This window comes from Marmota flaviventris, chromosome 6 (assembly GCF_047511675.1).
Source record: "Marmota flaviventris isolate mMarFla1 chromosome 6, mMarFla1.hap1, whole genome shotgun sequence".
Taxonomy (NCBI): domain Eukaryota; kingdom Metazoa; phylum Chordata; class Mammalia; order Rodentia; family Sciuridae; genus Marmota; species Marmota flaviventris.
The window spans coordinates 30,288,694-30,312,427 of record NC_092503.1 but is presented as its reverse complement, the minus strand read 5'-3'; the positions used below and the strand labels follow the sequence as shown (position 1 = coordinate 30,312,427).

General features: G+C 39.1%; 1 protein-coding gene across 2 annotated transcripts in view; it reads right to left on the bottom strand.

Moving 5' to 3' along the window:
* The window catches only part of Slc2a12 (solute carrier family 2 member 12), a 51,407-nt gene that overhangs the window by 20,839 nt on the left and 6,834 nt on the right, over positions 1-23,734 (bottom strand). Inside the window, exons 1-3 of one of the 2 annotated variants that reach the window (XM_071613009.1) lie at positions 16,638-16,707; positions 16,186-16,296; positions 12,421-13,761 (exon numbers count right to left, since the gene is read on the bottom strand). In XM_071613009.1, the coding sequence (XP_071469110.1) occupies positions 12,421-13,624 (1,204 nt within the window). In that variant the 5' untranslated portion in view covers positions 13,625-13,761; positions 16,186-16,296; positions 16,638-16,707. Of the gene's footprint in view, positions 1-12,420; positions 13,762-16,185; positions 16,297-16,637; positions 16,708-23,734 lie in introns of those variants that run through there. The other variant, XM_027938504.2, reaches the window with a different exon arrangement.

Genomic DNA, 23,734 nt, shown 5'->3' with positions numbered 1-23,734 from the left:
ATCTTACAAATTTTAGCAATGATTATTAAATATGAAAATGAAAATTTATTGCAAATACCTCAATGAAATGAATGGGACTTTTTTTATTATGTATGGTGGGGGGTGAATGTCATCTATTTCTAGAGTAAGATGATTCGGTTCTACTTTTTAAATAGATGAAATTTATTATTCTCAAGAATAAATAAAGTAGATGAAGAGTTGAAGGGATCTTATTATAACAATGCCACTCAGTTCTTTGAATTAACAACAAAAGTTATTCGTGATGATATAATAGCTGGTAACTTGATTAGGTCATCCTTTATTGTTTTGTTGAAAGCAAATAATTGGAAATATCTTGGCTTATGAAAGAACCATTATCTAGTCATTTGAGTCATTTCTTAACACCTACACCAATATTTCCAGATGTCACTTTGATTAGTATTCTTGGGTTTTTATAACTTGTGATATGTGTCATAATAAGATTTCCGATGGGTAATAAATGAGCCTTCTTTTAAATGGAAGAATTATTACAACTTGGGTGATGGGGATGAAGAACTTTTAAGAAACATGTTTATTTGAACTTGAAGCTCTGGAAATTGACTTCCTTTGAGTTACTGAAGTGATGAAACTAGTAACAAATGAATGCTTGTGTTTATTGTTACTGTTAAAACCTTAGTCTATGTCTTCAGCATCTGTACTGTCCAATATTTATAATTTTTAAGGACATAAGACTATAATAGAAGTAAGTCAGAGAGGAAAGTTAAGCACTGAAGTCTTATGTGAGCTGTTGCTCATGGTGATAGAATCAATGGTGCCATTTCTCTGTGCTTAGCCCTGTGCATGGTGCAAAATTTTGCAGTGTTAAAATCTTTGGTTCTGTGAGGTACTACTATTGCATCCTCTAATTCTAAACAGGAAAAAGGATTTTATTAGTTAAATGTATATATTTCTTTAAGTTTTTCCTCTGTGGTTTGGATATAAAGTTAGTGTAAGAACTATATGGATGCTTCTTAAACATACTTTGCATTATTTTAATGACAAATGCCAGAGAACCAAACAATCCCCACTGCAATCAAAGTGACCTTTAACCTAGGTAGTTGGGAAAAAAAGGACAGCGATTATGTGAATATTGGTAATAACTGAAACTTAAGATCTCAAAGGAAAAAAAAAGCATTTTAAAAATTTTAAAGGTCAGAACACTGAACCCAAATCTAATATCTGAATACTACTGTGCAATGGCTATATTTGGTAATAAAATAACAATTTATGCAAAATACCTTTTTTCTCTAAAGTTATATAGATAATTATCCCATAAGAATGATAGAAAAGAAAGATAAAACACATTAAAAGCCTTTGACTGTGATGATTCTGAGTGTTAGAGGCCTGCAGCCTAGGAGGAAATATGAAAATATCAAAATCTCTTTTGAAACACTTGATGTGCTTCTGGAATGTAAGCCTCTTTGTCTCAAACTCAGTCTGCCTTGGAGTGAAGCAGTTAAGTAAACTTCCAAATTAGAACCGTTCCACCTCCCTGTAATTGTCATAATTTTGAACTGTGCAAACATCACATGAACAATTTTTTGAAGAGCCAGAGTTTATTTAAATATAAAATCTAAATTTAAATGTTATGGCAGATGACTCCTCTTATACTTCCTACTGATACCCAATCTCCGAAAGACTAGTTGTACTCCATAAGATAAAACAAACAAGAAGCTAAACTCCGCAATCTCTGAATCTAAAAATTCTAGTCTCTTGTTGAAAACAGAAAAGAGGACGTCTGGGTTTTCGGATATTTGCGTTGGGAGACAATGCTGAATGGGTCTCTGCTATTTCCACATGACTTGGGAGCAAAGGCACTGACCACTTTTGTTCCAGACTCTCTTTCTAAGACTACTTGATAGTGTCTCACTCTGGAGGAAAGGACAGCTTTGTTTTCTGTCCAGAAAAGTAAAGATAACATCTGCCTCCAAGAAGTCAGCAGGCTTACTGTCTTATAAAGGATTTGTGTTCTCTAAGGGTGGGGTTCCTCTCTTACACAACCCGTTATATGTGCAAGCATCATCTAGCCCTCTTCACGGTGACCTGTGGGGATGGGGGTCTAGCACAAATACTGATATTTTTAAAATTGCTATTGCTATAAATAATAAGCTGCCCTTTGACTCTAACTAAGGAGTCTTGTATCTTTTAAAAAAAAATCTGTTTTTTTTTTTTTTTTATTTTAGGTGGACACAATATCTTTATTTTTATGTAGTGCTGAGGATCAAACCCAATGCCTCATGCGTGCCTGGTGAGCACTCTACCACTGAGCCACAACCCCAGCTCCAGGAGTCTTGTATCTTTTATCAACATCCGTGAAAGCACAACAGGCTAACTTCCTAGCTTGCGTGTGGGGCAAAATCTCAGGCCCTTTATAGTTATTGACAGTTTGATTATTTTGCAGCTATGGTATGATTTTTCTTCAAAGGTGTTTTATTACTATTATTAACTTCAGATTGCTCATTCATATCTGAGGAATTGAATCTGATTTTTAAGCCCATGCTAATCCAATGAAATATTTGTATAAAATCTACTACTAATTAGGTAAGCAAAAACATCTCCCTTTCAAATTCCAGATTTAGATTTTTACATATTTCTCTTAGGAAAACCATAAAGGAATTACCTCAAATCTTTTTTTCTAAAGAGTCATATTTAAATGCATTCAATTGCTAAATCAAAGTAGGAATAATTATCCCTACCTTATGGATACCTTATTATGGAAAACCTCTATCTTTTAATTTTTTATTTTTTCAGGGAAGTCTGTTTCATACTTGGATAACAAAATGGAAAAACTTGGAAATGAATATTTTGTCTAGCACCATAAAAATTTTAAATGGCTTTAATTTCAGTAAATTTAAACCAAGAAACTTCTTTAGTCATCAAATATTAGAGATGGCCCTGCATCTGTAATTAAATAGCTTTATTTGGATATAATTTTTGGCCAAATGTGCCTGGGATTCACAATTATCTCATTCTCTAGATATGGGATCTGATTCATATCAAGGGAGATCTGGATATATTAACCCCAGACTAGAGAGCTTTCCTCTACTCACAGAAATTGAAAAAGTTCTAAAAAAAAATTTTTTTAATTTATCCAACAAGTATTTATCCTGAGCCAGGTTCTATGTTAGGCTTCGGAAAGCCACAGTGAACAGGGCAGAGTTTACATGAGCACAGGTCATACAGTCTAAATTAGTCACACCAATTTAGAAGAGTGAGCATTTGAGTGTTTCTTGAAATCACACCTTTTGCCTTTCACCAAAGCTTCATGATTTCCTGTAAAATCTGTCTGGTTTCTTAGGAAGTTCTCTTGACTGTAGGTGATCCAGGATTAAAACAGGCTTCTCAAAGCCACAAATCCATTTCTGTAGTCTTAACCCAACTGGAATAGTTTATAGAGGAAGGTGAAGATATTAGGTGTGGAGTGGACACACAAGTAGCAAAATACCTGCTGAGGTCAGTGCTGACATCATCAGAACCATTCTCCTCATGTCTAGACCATGACCAGATGTTTAATACCACCAGTCATGGAGTGTACATGAGGCACTAAGCTCAAGGTACCGTATACAGATTGCTTCATTTAATTCCACGATTTTGTGGTGAGGTCGGGATTATTGCCCCATCTTCTCAGAAAGGAAATTGAAGCTCTGAGAGAGAATCTGAGAAGCAAGAGTCTTATTTGGATCCTACTCAAGATCATTTGTGATCTACTGTAATCTCTGCTTACATCTCCATCTTCCTAGATTGTCATGTTTTGTTTTGTTTTGTTTTGCTGTGGCCCAAATGTCAGCACCTCAGAAATGTCTTCTGTGTCCATTATATCTGAACTAACCCTCCTCCAAGCGTATTATTCTCTTTAATTTTCTTTATCACTTGTTTCCACCAAAATTTCAATACCCCTATTTCCTGAAGTAGTATTCTACATGTATTCACTCTTTGCTTATCACCTGTCCCCACCACTAACTCCATGAGGACAAGGTGTAGATCTCTCCCATCCATTTATGAATCCCCAGCCCCTGGCACCATATATGTCAATATATGTCATTGAGTGATACACACCTGCCAGATGGGAGAGTGAATCAATGAATCCCCACGCTTTCTCCCTCTTTTCCTAGTCACTCCAATATACTTACTGCTGCCTATTTCAGTCCTCAGAGTTGGTAAGAGATTGGGAGGGATTATTTGGTGTCACTGACATTCAGCCTTCAGTGTGAGGTTCCACTTGATTATGTGATTCAAAGGTAGTTGACAGATGATGGCTATAATCTCATTTTCTAACTTAATTTGAGATCTTGGGCAAATTTTTTTTCTATCTGCTCATAATGAAAAGATACCAATAATGACATGTAAGAAGAGGTTCATTAACCAACTTATAAACACATGAATTGTTGGATTGAAAAAGTCCTAATAATCATTGTGGGGGAAAAAAACAGTCACACACATTTTTCTGAGTTACAGTGGCTATTTTAAGGAAGTCTGGGTCTCTACACAAGTATAACCTTAAATGAACTCATCAGGCCTTGAATCTTGGCTCATCTTCTCTTACTTCTGAAGTGTGAGGAGAAGAGAAATCCTCACATGCTCCATTTCTTCACAATGTCAAGAACCACTGATTTAATGCTAAAAAATTTCCAGTTGTTAAAAAGAGCTAAAATGACCTTTAGGACCATCCAGAAACACAGTAGAAAGTGAGGTTAAGATATTGAATGTATATTGAAATGAACGATGAAGTATGGACACAGAATATTTAATAAAAGCCTCTAATAATGACAGTGGATTACATATACTGATTTTACGTGATGGAAAATTTTTAATATTAATTACAGAGAAATGGAAGATAGGGGCTGTTACCTCTTATGGGCCATAAACCCCTTCAGCAGACTACTGATGCTAATGAACTCCTTCTTAAAATATTTTACATGCATAAAATAAATAAATAAAATTACTTGTTACTCCATTTATGCTTCCCTCCCGAATTCTAGATTCCAGGACAATCTTGTTGTTTTACAGTTAGAGAAACAAAGGACCAGAAAGTGAAATGTTGTAGTGCATATACTTCAGCCTCAAAATAGAAACACTTTCCTGGCAGAAGAAAACCATGCTGTGATCTAATACAATGAAGGAATGTTGTTTTAAGCCAACCCATATTTAAGAAGATTTAATAAGGATGGTTTAATCTTCCTTTTGCTGTTATGTGAGAACAGCACATACTTTACCCTTTAAACCTCTGTTTATACAAGAGATTTGTTTGGATTACAAGCAATAAACTCTCTAAATGAAATACCTGAGCAATAATCACATCAGGTTAATGAGCTTTAAAATGCATTCAAAACCTGGTATAAAAATCCTGCTCCTAATAAAGACCTTGTTTAAATTCCAACTAGTTTAAACCAATAACCTAAAATACAATTCTAAGGATTGAAATGAAATTCCTATGGCACATTTTCTTTAGAAAAGAAAAATCACAACATGAATGTAGATATAAATGACTAACTCTTAGCAAAGGGTGGGGGTGAAGAACAATTATTCAGACTCTCCTAAAACCACTAGGAAAATCTGTAGTACAAGTCATGGTGAGAAATGATTGTTCCTTTAGAGAGGGTGATTCAGATGTCTATCTCTAATGGCATGATGCAGCGGGACATGTGAACACCCAGGTCAGCCCTTGGTACTACAGTTATAAGTTAGACAAACCAGGAGATGGGAGACTTACTCCCTTTCTCACATCCAGATTCCCTATGATTCCAATAGTCTCCATCTTGCTAGTATTACTTTTGGTCTATAACATTCTCAACATGTTCGACCAAAAGCCTCTCTCCGTTTTTGTGGCGAAAAAAAAACAGATGTGCATGTGCACACACACAGACACACACACACATAAATTCTAGGATGACTCTCAGATACTCTGTGTCCAAATAGCTATCTATAACTTAATTAAAGAAATGCCCGACTGCCTCCCATTGATTGGTTCTGAGCACTACTATCTCCTCTGTACCTTTTCTTACAGACAAAAGTAGAAGGAGATTTTTTAAAATCATGTCCAAGTGATAGATTGTTCTGCAAAATCCTTGTGATGGTCTCTGGCAGCTACAGGACATTCTTGGCAGTCTAGCGTTTCTAGCTCACTGGGGCCTTCATCCGCCCACTTGAGAACTTGACACAAGTAAAGGAGCACACTGAGATCTTTTCTGCATCTGCATGGTTATTTTCAAAGTCTTTCTCCACTTTCCCTCAGCAGCCTAAATGTAACCCAGCATCATTTTTAAACAGACTTATATAATGGTTATTTAAAAGGACAGAAAGAAAAACACAAGATGTGGTTCCTTCCTTCAAAAAACAATCCAGTAACTCTATTCTAATTAATACACCCTCCAAAACAACAACAACAACACACACACACACACACAGAAGCAATTCATAATGTCCTTAAGGACGAAGCTGAGTTATTCTATTACAACACTGGTATTCTACTCTATGGCATCAAAGTGTTCCCATACACATTATTAGCTCATTTGACTCACCTAGGCTCTGGAAGATAGGTCAGGCATTATTAGACCCACTTCATGGATTGGAAACAGCTTAGAGAAGAGGAATGACTTCACTAAGAGCTGAGACTAGAATCCAGGTTTTGTTTTTGTTTTTTTGTTTTTTTTAATTTTCACTTGGTCTGTTCATAACCTAGAGTCAAATGACTCTGTGCTAGAAATTCACTAGCTCATATGAATGGAGATCTGTGAGAAAAAGTGTAGATTCATAGAGGAGGTAAGATTTTCCATTAAGATCCAAAGAGAGGAAAGATATGGATAGAGTAGAGAGGGAAGGAAGAGGCCACTACAAGTGCTGTGTGTTTATTGGCCTGGGGGTGGAGCAGAGGGAAATGAAGAAGCCCAGGTGGGCCAAGAATTGCCTGGTTGCACAGTGCCTGGGGCATCATTCGCTACTTCTGGAGGTAATTCTCTGAGAATGGTGGACCTGGAGCACAGTTCCATACACTGCCAAGTAAATGGTGCTCAGATGCCTTGAAAGATAGGGTGAGATAATGAAGGACCTTGAAAAATATCTTCTCTCAAAGATGGTTGATAGAGTCATACAGAGTATGGAATTAGCCCACAGGGCCTAAAATTCTAGTCCTCATCTGTGTGACCTTAATCTGCTGTACCATCTTATTTCTTTTCTATAAAAGGAAAATGTCAGACTAAATAATTTCTAATCTTTTTACCTTGAAAGGCACCTGACTTATGGTGAAAAAAAGAAAAAAAAGTAGGAAAGAATAGAAAATTCGGGAACACGGGCGACATATGGAAAATGTATATAAGTAATACAGAAATAGAGGATGGGTAGGCATTGGAAGGTTCTGGAAGGGAAGAGGACTACTGGAAGGACCTCCCAGTAATCTAGGAATGAGAACATAAGGCTAGAAAAGAATGTTAGAAATAGAAAGGAAACAATAAACAGGGGGAGCTATTTGTGAAGAAAAATCCAAGAACATTTGGCTACTGACTAAATTGAGTAAAGGCCCCAAAGCATCATTTCCAAGTAGCTGGAGGAGTGGTTACCCCATGTAAAAGGAAGGGAAATGGTAAGAGACTTGGTATAAGAAGAAAAAAATTCCACTTCAGGCTTGTTGTGTTCGGCTGACAGTGAAGCATCAAAGTGGAAAAGACTCATACCCATTGGGGAAAAAAGGAACAGGAAGTCATGTGAGATGACAGAACTGGAGATAAGTGAGAACCATCCGCTCAAGGGAGATGATTAATGTTCCTGAGAAAACAAACATGAAAACCTTTATGATGCATTAGCCAAAAAGTGTTTTTCAGTTTTATAGTTAAACAAACAGCAGCCAAGAGATTAATAAAATGACCTCACTTTTTTTTTAGAAGTGTTTTGAATGGAAGCTAATTATACACTTTAATAATTAACATTTTAATTTTTTAGAAATGTTTACTACAGAAACTGAAGACCGAATTCAGGTCCCTTGGCCTTTTGAAATGTATTTTTCCGTATTCATATCTATCCTATTTGAGTTCCTAGTTTATCATTGTGGTGGTTTTATACTGTGTTACCTCAATTAAGGTGGACCTACATTTCCCAGAATTCCCTTCCTGTGCAGTTCTGGATGAGAGTTGAGATGAGAATCCTGTATCAATTTAGGACCAAAGTGACACATCAGTCCTGGACTTGCTTTGGTTGCCTCTAGCCATGATTACGGTATGCATACCATGTTGCTCATCACTGGCTCTCTTATCAATGTTGGGGAGCAGGGATTGTGGCTAGATCTCTTCCTACATCTTCTCTAAGTCCCAGGCCAGGGAGGTACATTGTTGGATTTCTTGGAGAAAGGTGGCCATTTTTCTGCAGCTGGCCTGAAACCCGGGACCTGATGTGGGGAACGACAGATGCAGACTGCAGTCTCTTCTCATGGACTCTAGTTTGTTGTAGCAGGTTCAATGCTTTTTCTTCCTTCTGCTTTGAATCCTGTTTTCCCTCTGTCTGCAGAGACTCTAGGCTGCAATCAGACGCATAGGCAACAGTCTTCCAAGGACATCTTCACTAGCCTTTGTGGCCCTGATCAGTAAGTTTTTGCCTTTCCTCTAGCTGTCCTGTTCTAGACCTTGCTTCCTTGATTTCTTCCACAATTATGTGATGTCTATTCCCTATGAGAAATCCCTTACCATATTACACACAGTAGTTCTTCTGGTGCAGTTGTTCACGTGGTTACATTTACCCAGGCATTTCCCTACCCAACCTCCCTTGAAGTGATTTCACCTAGCATATTGTACTTATTCTAAAGGGAACATTAGCTACAACTAAAGGATAATAACATTTTAAAATGCATCTTAACAATTTAAGATAAACATAGACTTAAGATAAAAGATAGACTAGGAACATATTAACATAAGGGTGTGGGACAACTAGGACTTCGGGTGCTTGACGCTAGGCATTTACCAGCACCCAGAACTACCCAAGCTCCAGCTGGTAAGTGATAGAGAAAGAAACTTCTAACTTGCTTAAGCCATTGTTATTTTGGTTTTTAATTTATATCAGCTGAGTCTAATTTTTAACAATACTTACATTCAACATATTTGAAATCAGGTTCAGTTATCCAAATAAATGCACATCAAAAATTCTCTTCTTATTATTATACTTCTCTTTTTTCCTATAGTTCGGCCTTTAAAAAAAAATGCATACTCAACCTATCAAAGCTGCAAAAAAAGAGCAGTTGTGTCTCTACCTTGCAAAAAGTACAGAGCGGCCCATGTGATAGCCTGGTGAGTATACAATGACAAACTACTTTTATTCATTCCTACTTTCAATGTCTCTTCCAGGAGAGGGCTGAACTAAAAATAATTAACAGATAATGTTTGGATCTGGAATGTCTAGGCCCCTGGGTTAGAGGCTTAGACAACAGCCTGGGTGCTATCGGAGGTGTGAACCTTTAGGAGGTAGAGCCTAGTGGAAGGGAATGAAGTCATTCGGGGTATGTCTTTGAAGGCAATATTGAGATCCAGGTCCTTTCCTGTCTTTCTCTTTGCTTTCTGGCCACCGCTATGTAGGTGTTTCCTCTACCACACATTTCTGCCATGAGGTACTTCCTTGCCACAGGTCCAAAGGCAACAGAACCAAGCAACCATGGACTAAAACTTCAGAAACCATGAGCCAATATAAATCTTTCCTCCTTTTATATTGGTTTTTCTGCTCCACACAGCAATGGAAAGGTGACTAGCACGTTAAAATTTGCTGTCTATTCTTGTCTTGGACTGGGGAATTAATGTTAAATTTCGAAATACAATAAATGTTTTCATCTATTCCAACAAGTTGCTCAATTTTTTTTTGAGGTTCAGTGTCTTTGTTTTTAAAATTCAGTGAATATTATTTCTTCACAAGGTAGTGACGAAGGTAAAATGAAGTACTCCAAAATATGTGAAAACTGCCTATCACAGTATGTAACATAAGAGGTGTCAGTACATACTGGTTGACTTTAAACTTTAATCATATTTTTAAAAATTAGAGTAGAATGTTGTTTAAGAAATCCTAGAAGGTAAATAACAAACAGTCTCTAGTAATTGTTTCCAAAACCAAACTAGGTTTCCTGAAAAAGGGAATTCATGATCTAATGCAATGTGGTATCAAGTGATGGGTTAAAAACTGCAAAATTTGCTGCATTTTTCAAAAATTTTCAGAAGTCAAAGGCAGAAGACTAGCATGAGATTGAAAGGACTCTAACCATGAACAAGTTGATTCTGGAAATTTAAGATTACTATCATATATATATATATATATATATATATATATATATATATATATATATATATATATATATGCCATGACACAAACTCTTTCAACCTGAGAGTTTCAAAACATTGGGTCAAGAAAATTGATGTACAAGGAAATATTTTTAGTTTTATAATGAACATACATGGAAAAAAATAATTCTGACAAAAGAAATCAATGGATTGATAACCTACTACCTGAAGTTTCTCAAATAAGCCCAACTTACTTGCTCATATAGGAAACTTTCACAAATAAGATCAAGTTGTTCCTCTGTGTATGACCTGATCCTCTGATAGACTATGAAGAACTTAAAATAAAAATGTAAAGAAGATGCTTGATCAGATGTCATTAGCTTAAAGTATCAGAGTAGCCACATAAATATCACACAGATATATACCCAAAATATTGAATCCTAATAAAGGTGTTCATTAAGGATATTTTATCATTGATAAGTCTTAAGAAGAAGGACCAAATTTCAGGAACAAGTCAGAGCAATCCAAGGATAATGGCATGCTAATATTAGTCTGTCTGCCCCACACAACCTTCTCTGGGAAATATGGAGTCAGAGAACAGGCCAGCTTTTGGTCACCCACGTTTTGAAACCTACAATCAAACCTTGCCATTGTTGATTATACTTGAACCGACACCACTGACTTTGCATAGCAAAAAGCAGGGTTTATCAGATTTACTCCTCATCTCTTGGAATTTGAACAAATCAATATGTAGAAGCTGAGGTTTTAGAAGTGGGAGTAGAAGCTGAACAATGAAGAGGTATAATTGGGGCAAGAGAGGCCATATCAGCATATACAAGTTTAGTGCCCAAAGATGGAGCAGGCCAACCCCAGTGGTTGCTGATTGGAAAAACCTGACTGGATATAGTACACCTGCAATCTCCATGAGGACAGGAATGAGGCCTTGCTTGTTCATCACCATTTCCCTAGCATTTTGCATGGTTATTTATTCTTTAAAAAAAAAAAAAAAAAAAGACACTCAACATATCTGTGGAATGCAGGTAATGAGTTAGCATTGAATAGAGAGAGCAAGCCCTTACTTGTCCTTCCTCTAGAAAGCCCGTCCAGCAGACCTACATTTGCCATGAAATTCCTTCTTCAACACAGCCCCTATCTCTTCTTATTTGTCTGAAACTTCCAACGTTTCTTTTTATTTTAGCCAATTTGTTTGCCTCCTTGGTTCTTGTCAATAAGTTTCAAAACTAACTCGGTAACAGGAAGAGACCGAGAAAAGGGGGGAAAAGGAGGGAGAGGAATGAGAAGGGGGAAAGAGAGAAAGAAGAGATGAAGGTAGGGGTGGTATGGAAAAACTGCCTTCAATATTTAGCACTTTTTTTTTCCTAATGAGGCATTAAAAAGAACTTTCTCAACCGCACTACAAGAAAGTTCCAACTTTGGATTGAGGCTAAAAGTCTGCAGAACTGCACAAACAACCTATTCTAGCAGATCCATCTCTAAAAGAGTTTACTCAAGAAGTGTTTGGATTTTCTTATGGGAACAGACTGGATCTAAAAAATAAAAAACAGAAAATGTTCCCTGTTAGCTGCTCATATTGTGTTGAATGGACCTAACTAAACTTCCATTATTCTATTTAATAGACAAGAGTGAAGTGCCCTGAAAAGATTATTGTAGCAAATACAATTTACTCAGAGAAAGAATGCATCCTCTTCTATATTCATAATTTCTCTCTTCGTCATTATTACCTGAATATATTTATCGTCATGTCTTTAAGAAAATATAAGCACTTGATTTATTTTGCTTCCACCCACAAGGAAACTTAGAAATGGTATGCAGGAAAATATAATCCCAGAAAACATTGCTTTCATAAAACAATACAATGTCCTTGGGCAATAAATCTCTTTATAGGTTGATTCATACCCAAACAGTTGTATTAAAGTATCCTCATATTTACTTATCCTTTTCAAAAGTCCTGGGCTTTTCAAAAGCAGGTACAAACTGACCACATTAGCAGAAACATCAGACAGTCATTATTACCCTTGTCTTGCTTCTAGTACTTATATGTAGCAACATATTATAGCAGTATGATGCTCTGACTAGTTAAAAACAGTACACAGACATTCATAAGGCAAGAGAGAAATGGGATAAAGAATAAAATACTTACTTGGTCCTAGACCAATGGAAAAAGCAGCAATATAAGCAAGCAAGCTGGCTAAGGACAGCCATTTCAAAAATGCTGGGACATCAGCAGGGTCGGTGACTATCTGGTGTTCAGTTTGGCTTAGTCCAGCATTTGGTAAGGGTGTGGAGGTGACCTCCCCTCTCTTATCCATGTCACTTTGCATGGGCATGAGCGAGCCCCTGCTGAGGGAAGTGACCCCTTTAAAGTGATCTCTGAGAGTACTGTTGCTAGCTGACAGATTTCTTGCTCCATAATACACAGACTCATCCAAGGACTGGTTGATAGGACTGTGGTTTCTGCAGATGTTGGTGAAGTTCATGTGAATGTTAAGATTCACAATGCCCATGGTCAACAATGAAGCTGCCATTACAGAGGAGCCAATGCAGAGGAAGGTTTTGCTGCCAACATGATCTACAAGAAGGGTGGCTGGGATGGTGCTGATGACCTTGACCACCCCAACCCCAGTGGAAGCGAGGCTGGCTGCCTCATTACTTTGAAAGCCAACAGACTTCAAAACAGTTGATGCATAGAATAATATGTTTGGCTGGCCAGTGACTTGTACAAAAAATACCAGTGTTAGACCTATCATGATTCGGGTCCTCATGTTGTCCTTGGAACGAAACAGATCCCAAAAAGTATACTGATATTCATCTTTCAAGGAAGATTTAATCACAGTGAGTTCCTCAGTTGTGTCTGAGATGGCTCTTAACCTTCCAAGAACTTTGCTAGCAACTTCTTCTTGTCCTTTCATCACCAGAAACCGAGGGCTTGGAGGAAGACAGTACATCGCAATTGCTTGCAAAACTCCCAAGGGAATAACAAGACCAAACATATACTTCCATCCATGGGAAACACTGGCGAATGCATAATTTGAAATATAGGCAAAAAGAATGCCGGTGACAATCATCAGCTCATTCAGTGACACAAGAAGGCCTCTTCTGTGTTGGGGAGCAATCTCTGCAATGTACACACAAGTGGCAATGGAAGACAGGGAAATGGAAACCCCTATAGCAATGCGTCCCAATATAAGAACTGTGTAGGAAAAACTGAGTATCAAGACCAAGCTTCCAAGTCCAAGTAGACAGGATGACAAGATGATTGCAGTCCTTCTTCCATATCTGTCTATCAGAACCCCTCCTGTGAGAGAGGCGAGGAAAGCCCCAATGAGGAGGGAGCTCACAACCATTTCCTGCTCATGGCAGGTCAGGGCTAGTAGGGTTTTGATCTGGAGAAGAGCCCCAGAGATGAGTCCAAGTTCATAACCCACCAGGAGGCCACTGAGAGCTGCAGTGACCGATGTCAGGAAAGTGAACAGGCTGCAACCTACAGGAGAGGAAAAAACGGACATTTGTTCCAAGTTGTAATTTTAAACATTGTGTGTTTAGAATGGAGGCTTAACCTTATAAACAATGAGTTTAAACACAACTACAGAAAATCATGCACAACCCCCCCCCCAAAAAAAAAAAAAAAGATTATAGAAGGAATTTTTTTTTCTTTCTTGTTGAGGAGGAAAGACATGGAGATATTCAGGAAGTCCAGTTTTCCTCTATCTGTGATATTGATGTTGTTTTTAGTTAAGAGCAGACAGCCATGTGACTGATGATAAAGACTGAACAAACAAGGATACTGCTTAGCTTGTGCCTTGGCATTGGATTAGAAATTCAGCTAGCCTGGCGCTTCTGGTCCCACTCCAGTTCTCTAAAGACAAACTTCTGAGAGCAAGATGCGGTGGGTAGGAGCCTTTAGAAGGGCCACAAGCTCCCTGCAGTACACGGGAACCAAATGAAACTAGCCTCCAAAACACTCCTGTCTCCCCAGCCACATGGGGCTGTAACTGGCTTCGCTGAGGAACGTGAGGATGTTGGGGCAGGAAGTGGAAGTGGGATGGGAGGTGTGTAAAAGCCTTCACAAAGTCAAGGTTGTGTCAGAAGGAAAGAATGGCGGGGGGATGGGTGCAGGGTAGGGAACCAGCAATATTCATTATTCACTTTGAGTAAGAAGGAAAGGGAATGAATCAGGGAGAACTTTCTTTTTTAATGTTAACATTCTAGGGAAAAGGTCAAACAGCCAGCAATTATTAATTTCTGTTAGTAGGTGCACAGGTGCTTATTATATGTCAAAATAGAAACCAAAATTTTTAAAGTGGCAAAGGGAAAAGCATATTAGCACAGGATAGGGCAGTTTCCAGGGTGCAGGACAGGAAAGCTCTGGCCATGTCTTAGTAACTGTCAATGGCCTGCAAATCGTGTGTGGGGCTCAAGGTGGGGCTGGAGAGGTAGCTGCGATATGGAGAGTGAACTTGCATAGGCAGGGAGGGAACACTTCATGTAGACCTTGAAGGTCACAGTGACACCTTTTCATTGTATTATATTCCAAGTATAATAGGCTCAACACCCACTGAATGGTTTCACAACATTTCACACTATGGATTTCTTGTTTTCCTACGTGCTGCTGCTTGGAGACTAGCTCTTCAAGGGGCAAGATTAGGGGCAGAGAGAAGTATGTTGCCTTGGTTTTCAAAAGAGGAACACTTAGACCTGGGTGTTCAGAGTGGAACTGGAGACAAGGGGACAGATATAAGAATTATTTGGGAGCTAAAAATGACTATTCTTGCTCATGAATTGAAGGTGGGTGAATGTTCTGGACCTAAGATGGCTCTGTGCTTGCAGCACAGTATTTGACTTGCTGTATGCAGTACTGTATACCACATGGGACGATACAACACCACAGGGAAGAACTGGGTGTGTGTGATAAAAAGAGGAACAAACATCAAAAGTTACACTTAGGACTTAACTAAAATGCTGTGCTTGTTTTACCTGGAGGATATTTGGGTACAAATGTCCAGTAGTGGATGTTGGATGTACAGATTTGGAGTTGAAAAGGCAGATCAAAGCTAGAGATATATATATTTGGGAGTCAGAAATAGAAAAATGGGTGAGATCACTTAGAATAGGGGAAAAGAATAAGCAGGATTAGGACTGGGTCTTGGGGAATTCTGACATTAAAGGAAGAGGATCCAGCAAAGGAGGAGGGGAAGAAGCAGAACATGGGCCAGAAACAACTGCTTAGGGCAGACAGTCAGCAGGCCCATTTAACCCTGCCTTGGAGGAGAGGAGAGTGTTCTTTGGAAATGTTATTCTGCTCTCCTGGAATAAGCAGGTCAAATGAAGGTGATCTAAATCTCTTCTCATCACAGATTTTCCAAGGTATTTTCCATCTACAGGGTCCTGGTGGAATATGGTCATTGGGAGATTCCAAAATTCCATAAATAGAAACAAACAACAACAACAACAAAAACCACTGAATATTTAGATGGAGGGGTAAATAAGAATGCAATAATTCTTATTAAATAAAACTGATTTGTGAACATTAGACCATTAACTTAAAATTAAATCAGTAATTTCTCTAGCTAATCAGAAAATAAATATTCATCACCATTTTATAACAGGCTGAACCATGTATATAGATAGTGGTAATAAACAAATGTACCCCTTTCTCCCAAGAAACTGAACTACCCGATGATATTTCCATTATCTATTATTTATCACGTACTGGTTTTATATGCAAAATGACTTTGAAGTGGTCTCTTATATAAAGTACTTTTAGGCCATTCAGTATCATTCAGGCCTTCAGTTTCCACATATTCTTTTCCCCATATAGTCTTAAAACCCTTATCAACAGTTCCTCGACCACAGAATGAGTAGGTAGGATCTTCACATTTGGAAAAGAATATTTTATTATTCTTACCTTTACTTACTACTCCTTTTATCCATGATTGGTATGTGATTCCTGTGTGTCTTTGGCAATTGGTAATTGGTCTCTGATATTCTGATTGAAGAAATTTTGGAGCTTGAAACCCTTGGAAGACACATTAAGTGAGGCATTGGAAGGCCATTTGGAGTGAACAAGGGCAGCCAGGGCCTCTGAATTAAGGATACAGGGAAATGAATCCCAGAATGACTGTGTAGTACAAGATTGTCCTTGCCACCTTGTCCATCTCCTTCTCCTTCCCCTTCCTTGCTTTCCCTTTTATTAGATGAGAAAGAGCATTTCTTTCAATGAAAAAAAAAAAAACCCTCCTTAAGTTTCAAGGATTCCTTCCTTTGATGCTCTATTATCATATCTTGGACAGGGGTAGGGGAAGTAAGTTAAAAGAATGGGGGTCACAAAGCCTGCTTCCTATAGTCTGGGGAAATTACCTCCTGAGAGAAGAGAGATCTGGCTTCTGCCGCTGCTTTCTGGACTTAGGTCATTTGCCTAGTTCTTCAGCCAGGGCTTGTAGGACACTGACAAACGGGGATGTGTGCAAAGGGTCTGGAAGCCATCCCAGTTTGTCAGAGTCCCTGAAACTTAACACTGAGCCACTTCAGAGACATAATAAAGCTATTTCCACATAAATTGGTATGAAACATTTTACCTTCAATGTTATATAACAGATTAATTTCTTATTACCTGTCTTTCTATTTTACCTATCTCAAGACCTATAAGATTGAAAAGTTGCACTAGGACATTCTATGATCTTAGTCCCATGTGGAGAGCTTACCAACATGCTGTTGTATGCCATGGAATTAAGCTAAAGCTTTAGTAGTCTGAATTTTATTTATCTTCCCTATTCCATGCTTTAAAGGGTGCTGCCTCAAACTAAGCATTCTCACTCACCTTACTACTGGGACTTACCACTGCTGATATTTCACCACAACCCTCAAGCTATCCTTTCAGCATTTCTAATTCAATGTATAAGGCTACCTAATTCCAAGACTGCAACCTCTGACACCTCAGGACACCATCGGGGCTACAGATAAAGTCTTGAGGTGTCACAGGCTGTTGCTACTTTCCCATATAAAAATCATCAAGAGTGTCTACTTTTTGGTTAATGATGATGATAGTAGCAAGATGTCATTCTATGGATGCCAGGAAATACAGTAACTATTCCAAGAGATCTGGCAGTGAGCAGAAGAAATAGGATGTGGTCTGAAGGGATGGCAAGAAGGTGGGGTTTGTGTTGCCTAAACATAGCTGCTAGAGTTTGGGGCAGCTGAGTGCACTGAGAAGCAATAGCCAGGACTAGGTAAAATGAGAATTTGAAATTACTGCTTTTCAGAAAATCCCCAGCTCCGAAGTTAAGCACTCTGCCCTCAACGCTATTTCACTTGTGGCCTTGCTTCATTTACATCCCTGTTCTCCCCAAAAGTGCCATAGGGAATTCTCAGCTATTCATGGACATCACCAAGGTAGAACTGTCTGGTGCCCATGGACTGTTTGGTTCTGCTCATTCTGTGTCTTCTGGCCACTTGGCTCAAAGACCACTCACTGCAATAGGAAAGTCTCCAGCGTGCCTCCGAAGGCAGTGACCTCGCTTCACTAAGGTAGTATGAAGATGTGCTCACAAGAGGCATTAGGCAATTCAGCGGTGAGACCCACAGCACAAGGCGCAGGGGGCAGCACCGGCCATGAGATTGCAGCTCTGGCTTCCACAATGGCTGCATTGTCCCTGCTCTCGGTGAGTCAGATGAAACTCCAACTGGAACCAGCACTCAACACAAAAACGCTCCATTTTGCACAATATTTGATTTTCTGCTTGCTTTCTCCTTCCCTTTTTCCCCCATATGCCTACCATGGTGTATGGACATAATGGGCACACAATAAAAACTTGCCGCCTGACTAAATCCCGCAGCAGGCTGAAAAGCAGGCACACACAGGTTGCTTTGGCAGGCAGCCAGGTAATTATACATACAGCTTGACCAACTATGAATGCTTCACAAATTTAAAAGAACCCCCTCCCCTTCATGTTTTGTTAAAAAAAAAAAAAAAAAAAAAAACCCAAAACCTTGCAATTGTCCAAATAGACTTGCTGTTTATGTTCCGCCTATTTTGGCTCTTTCTCCCCAAATACCTTTGATGTCAACTCATCTTTCAGCAGCTATCTCAAGCGCCACCTTCCCCTAGAAGACCACCCTTAGTCACTTCCGGGTCCTGCTCTGTTATATTCTGCTGTGTGGCTCCCAGCCCTTTTGTGTTCCCTCTGTGCACAGGCTATTTTCAGAGAGCCTGACCCATGGTAAGGCACTCATTGATGGACTTATTTGCCTTTACTGTTGACAGAAAGTTCCTTGAAGGTAAAACCCTGCTTTATGCATATCTGTGTTCTCACCTGTAATCATTTGGCACAAGGAAAATGGTCATTGTTTGTTGAGTTAATGACTGAATGAATAGGAACACTACTCCAGGGTACTTGGTCCCCACCTCCCACAGCTGTATTGTCAGACTAAGGTCAATGCATAGTATTAGGTAATGGCGGACCTTAGTCTAATGATACTCAGTGTTTAGCAGTTCCCTTTCAAGAGCCAGGTTTTCAAGCTCCACATCATTGTACACATACCAGTTCTTGGGCCCATCTGCACCATTTGCTATTTCCAGAAACTTCTGCATTCTTTTACTTGTGCTTCTCATCATGCTGCCCCTTGCCCCCCCGCCCCAACCCCATACCCCAGTGTCTTCCATCTTCCTCCACAGCCTGGGGAAACCTGATTCATCTTGGAAGATCTAGCTCTAATATCCCCAGCTCTACAAAACCTTCCAGACTTCCCTTCTTGGGTTAGCACTGATCTCTCTCTCTCCTCTCTCTTGCATCGTATGACAGCAACCTGGATTATATTAAATTATTTCTGTCTCCTGCCTTAGATTGGGAACACCTTAAGAGCAAGAGTGCATATCACAGGCCATGCTAAGGAGAGGCTCTAGGATAGGCCATGAAGAAGGTGTTCTGGATTAAAAGACTGCTCTGCCACAAACTCCCAGAGGACATGTCCATGGAGAATGTGCTACAGGGTTTCCAGCCCATCAATGGTCCAAGATGCTGCCTTTGGGCCCTGGACCACATATGGTGCCCCATGTGGTGGTAATATTAGGCTCTAGCCTTTACCTAACAATTATCCCCACCTCTTCTCTGAACCCCAGTCTTCCCTCTAACACACAGTAAAACTCAGGCCAACAGAAATTTGGCTTCCCTCAATACCAACTATTGTTTGACATTCCAGAAAAATAAAAAATAAAAAAAAAAAAGATAGGCACCTTCCTTTCTACCTTCCTTCCCTGTAAATTTTTCTGGTACTTGTTGAGTTCTTCCACTCAAAAAAAAAAAAAAAAAAAAAAAGGTTTTCTGGCTGGTGCAATGGCACACATGTGTAATCCCAGCCACCTGGAAGGCTGAGACAGGAGAACTGTGAGTTCAAAGCTAGTCTCAGCAACTACGAGGTGCTAAGCAACTCAGTGAGACCCTGTCTATAAGTAAAATACAAAATAGGGCTGGAAATGTGGCTCAGTGGCTCAGTGCCTCTGGGTTCAATCCACAGTACCAAAAAATAAAAAGTTTTCTATTTTTTTAATTTATTTTTGGTCCAGTTGTTTAGGATTAATTATTTATATGTTCCTTTCCTTTTTCATATCTATCTTCTGGACCTTTTCGTCTACACTCTCATATTTATCCTCCACAGCCCAGATTTGGGACAGTTATTCTGCTTTTGTAATTTTCTTCTCTTCCACCTGTCTTGTAAAGCTCTGTTTGCATCTCGGTTCTCAGCTAGCTCTACCTTTGCCTTAATTTATTCTTCATCATCAGAGGTTGCTATGTGTGGATGTGGTTTGTCCCCCAAAGGTTCCTGCGTTGCAGTTCTTGTTCCAGTGTGGTGATATGGAGGTGGTGGGAACATGGAAGAAGTGGGCTCTAGCAGTAGAGGTTAGAGGTCATGGGTGCTGCCCTTGGAAAGGAAGGAGGCTTCCTGGAGTGAGTTCTGGTGGGAGTGAGTAGTTAAAAAAAACTTGAACCTGACCCCTGACTCTTTAGATTCCTATTTAGAGATGTGATCTCTTCCTCCCACCTGCCATTGCATTTTGATCCTCACCAGTGACAAAACTAATGCCTCCCCAATTTTGAACTTTCAGCCTCTAAAACTGGGTGCGGTGGCACACACCTATAATCCCAGGGACTGAGGAGGCAGAGGCAGAAGGATTGCTAGATTTACAGTTCTTCCTTCTAGGAAGAACGCTGTATTTATTACAATTAATGTTTGGATGTTCAGGTGGATGCTAAGGCAGAGGCTCACAGGGCATGTTCATGGTGAGTGGGTAGACTCAGGGAAGAAAGAAGGGAGAGGGAGAAAAGGCTGAGGGGCTTTACATAATACAGAGGGAGACTTTTTGAGAGAGAGGGAAAGAAAGAGGGAGGAGAAAAAGAGAATGAGAATGATATCAGTAAAGAAAAGTTAAAAGAGCTCAGAAACAGGAGAAATGGAAGAAAAGGTCAGGATAAGTTGTCAAATTGTGTGGATGGGGATGGAGAGAGAAGCCTAGGGAGCAATGTAGGCTGATTTTAGGAAAGTGATTTTATGAGAAATTTCCTTGAGGGATTAAACAACAGAAGTTTAAAGAATGGGCCCACCTAATAGTCCAATACAGTATAGCCCTTTTCAAATCATTAGTAATGATCTGCAAAGGGTTTATAAGATTAGGTTTGGGACTGCAAAGGGCAAAGGGCTATGGTCTACTTATGGCTTAGAGTGGGGTTAACGGGAAAGACCAGTGGCTGGAAGTGAAGGCAAGAATCCAGAGAAAGCAGAAAGAGGGTCCAGGAAGCATCAGAAGAATCAGCACCTCAGGTGTGCTGGGCACCACGGGCTGGCAGGGGCAGAAAAGACTTAGGAGGCATGTGTGGGTTTAACCACATGAAGGCTGTAGCCATTTATTTGAATATTGAAAGAATGGTGACCCTTAGAGCTGCAGAATTAGGAGGCATGTGGTGGGGTTTTCAATGAAAACTCAATTCTGTCTCTATACCATCACTTGCAGCAGCTGTCTTGATTTCTCTAAACTAATATGGTCTTCTTCCCAGGAGTTCCTGTTTTCATGGTCAACACCCAGGTCTCTCAGCATGGTCCCTGTGTACAGCTTCAGATTCCGTGCTGTTCTCTTTCTTCATTTTACATTCTGTGCTCCCATCCTACCAAAATATTTGCACTTCCCTGAATATGCCATTCTCCCTTCTCCAACTTGTATATATGCTATTTTCTCAGCTTAGATAGTAGGTAAACCTATTGGCCTCAGTTATACTTCCTATTTTTTTTTGTTTCTTTTTGATCATTTATTTATTTTTTTATATTGGTTCTTTTTAGTTAAACAGGACAGGAGAATCCATTTTGACAAAGTTACACAAGCATGGAATATATCTTATTCTAATTAGGACCACATTCTAGTGGGCGTACACAATGGTGGGATTCACTTACGTATTTTCACATATGTATGTAGGAAAATTATGTCAGATTCATACCACTGTCTTTTGTATTCTTATCCCCTCTCCCTTTCCTTCATTCACCTTTGTCTAACCTACAGAACTTCTCTTCTTCCCTCCCCCCGACCTTTATTGTGATTTAGCTTCCTCATATCAGCAAAAATATTCTACCTTTGGTTTTTTGGTATTGGCTTATTTCACTTAGCGCGAGAGTCTCCAGATCCATCCATTTGCTGGCAAATGTCTTAAAGCCATTCTTTATGATTGAGTAATATTTCATTGTGTATATGTAACACAATTTCTTTATCCAGTCATCTGTTGAGGGGCACCTAGGTTGGTTCCATAGCTTAGCTATTGTTGACCTGCTATAAACATTGTTGTGGCTGCGTCACTGTAGTATACTAATTTTTAAGTCCTTTGCATATATGCCAGGGAGTGGGATAACTGGTTCAAATGTGGTTCCATTCCTAATTTTTTTGAGGAATTTCTGGACTGCTCTTCATAGAGATTGCACCAATTTGTAGCCCCACCAACAATGTATGAGCATACGCTTTCCCCCACATCCTTGCCAAGATTTATTGTTACTTGTATTCTTGATTGTCATTCTGAGTGGAGGGAGATGGAATCTCAATGTAGTTTTAATTTGCATTCCTCTAATTGCTAGAGATGTTGAACATTTTTTCATATATTTATTGACCATTTGTATTTCTTTGTGAAGTGTCTGTTCAGTTCCTTTGCCCATTTATGGATTGGGTTATTATTATTGTTGTTGTTGTTGTTATTATCATTTTGGTTTAAGTTTCTTGAGTTCTTTGTATATCCTGGAAATTAATGCCCTATCTGAGGCACAGGTAGCAAAGATTTTTCTCCCATTCTGTAGGCTCTCTCTTCACATTTTTTCATTGTTTCTTTTGCTGTGAAGAAGCCTTTAAACTTGATGTCATCCCATTTATTGATTTTTTTTTCTTGTGCGTTAGGAGTCTTGTTAAGGAAGTCAGCTCCTGAGCCAATATGTTGAAGTACTGGATATATATTTTCTTCTAGTAGATATAGGGTTTCTGGTCTAATGCCTGGGTCTTAGATCCACTTGGAGTTGATTTTTGTGCAGGGTGAGAAACAGGGGTTAACTTGTTATTACTTATGGATTTCCAGTTTTCCCAGCACCGTTTGTTGAAGAGGCTATATGTTTTTGGCACTTTGTACAGTATGAGGTGACTGTATTTATATGGTGTTATGCCTTCTTGACTCAACTTAGTCATACTGTCTTCCAAGAGGCTTCAGGAACTGGCCAGACTCAATCCTCTGTGCATCTTCATGGTATTATGTACGTGGCCACCTCTCCATTGTAGAATTCCCTCTCTTTTTTTTCCCCAGTTTTCAATCAGCATCTGCAGTTCCTGGATGTCTTCTATTTACCATTGGGCCCCAGGACATAGCATCATATATGATTCCTAGTAGATTCTCAATATTTGCTTCACCACAGAGATATAGTCTGATAAATATGTTGTTAGGTAATTTCATTGTTCATACAAACATCATTGAGTTTAATTATACAAACCTAGATGGTCTAGCTTACTCCACACATAGACTATATGGCATATCCTATTGCTTCTAGGCTACACAATTGTACAGCATGTCACTGTACTGAATACTGTAAGCAATCATAACTCAATGGTATTTGTGTATCTAAACATAGAAAAAGTACATTAAAGGTATAGTATAATCTTATGAGACCATCATCATGTACGAGCCCATTGTTAATCAAATCATCAATACACAGTGCATGACTGTAGCTATGTAGTCTTTTATCTTTCTGATGAGTTGGTAAAATCTCTAGATGGGGATAATGTCCTCAATATCCTTACTCTGAAGCATTCAACTGCGCCTCTCACACAGTATATGTTTCATGGATTAAAATACCTTTTAGTTCAGTTCAATCAGCCCTTCTTCACTCCTGTGCTCATATAACCAACATGTATGTACTATGTGCATGTATGTACAAGGCTTACCCAG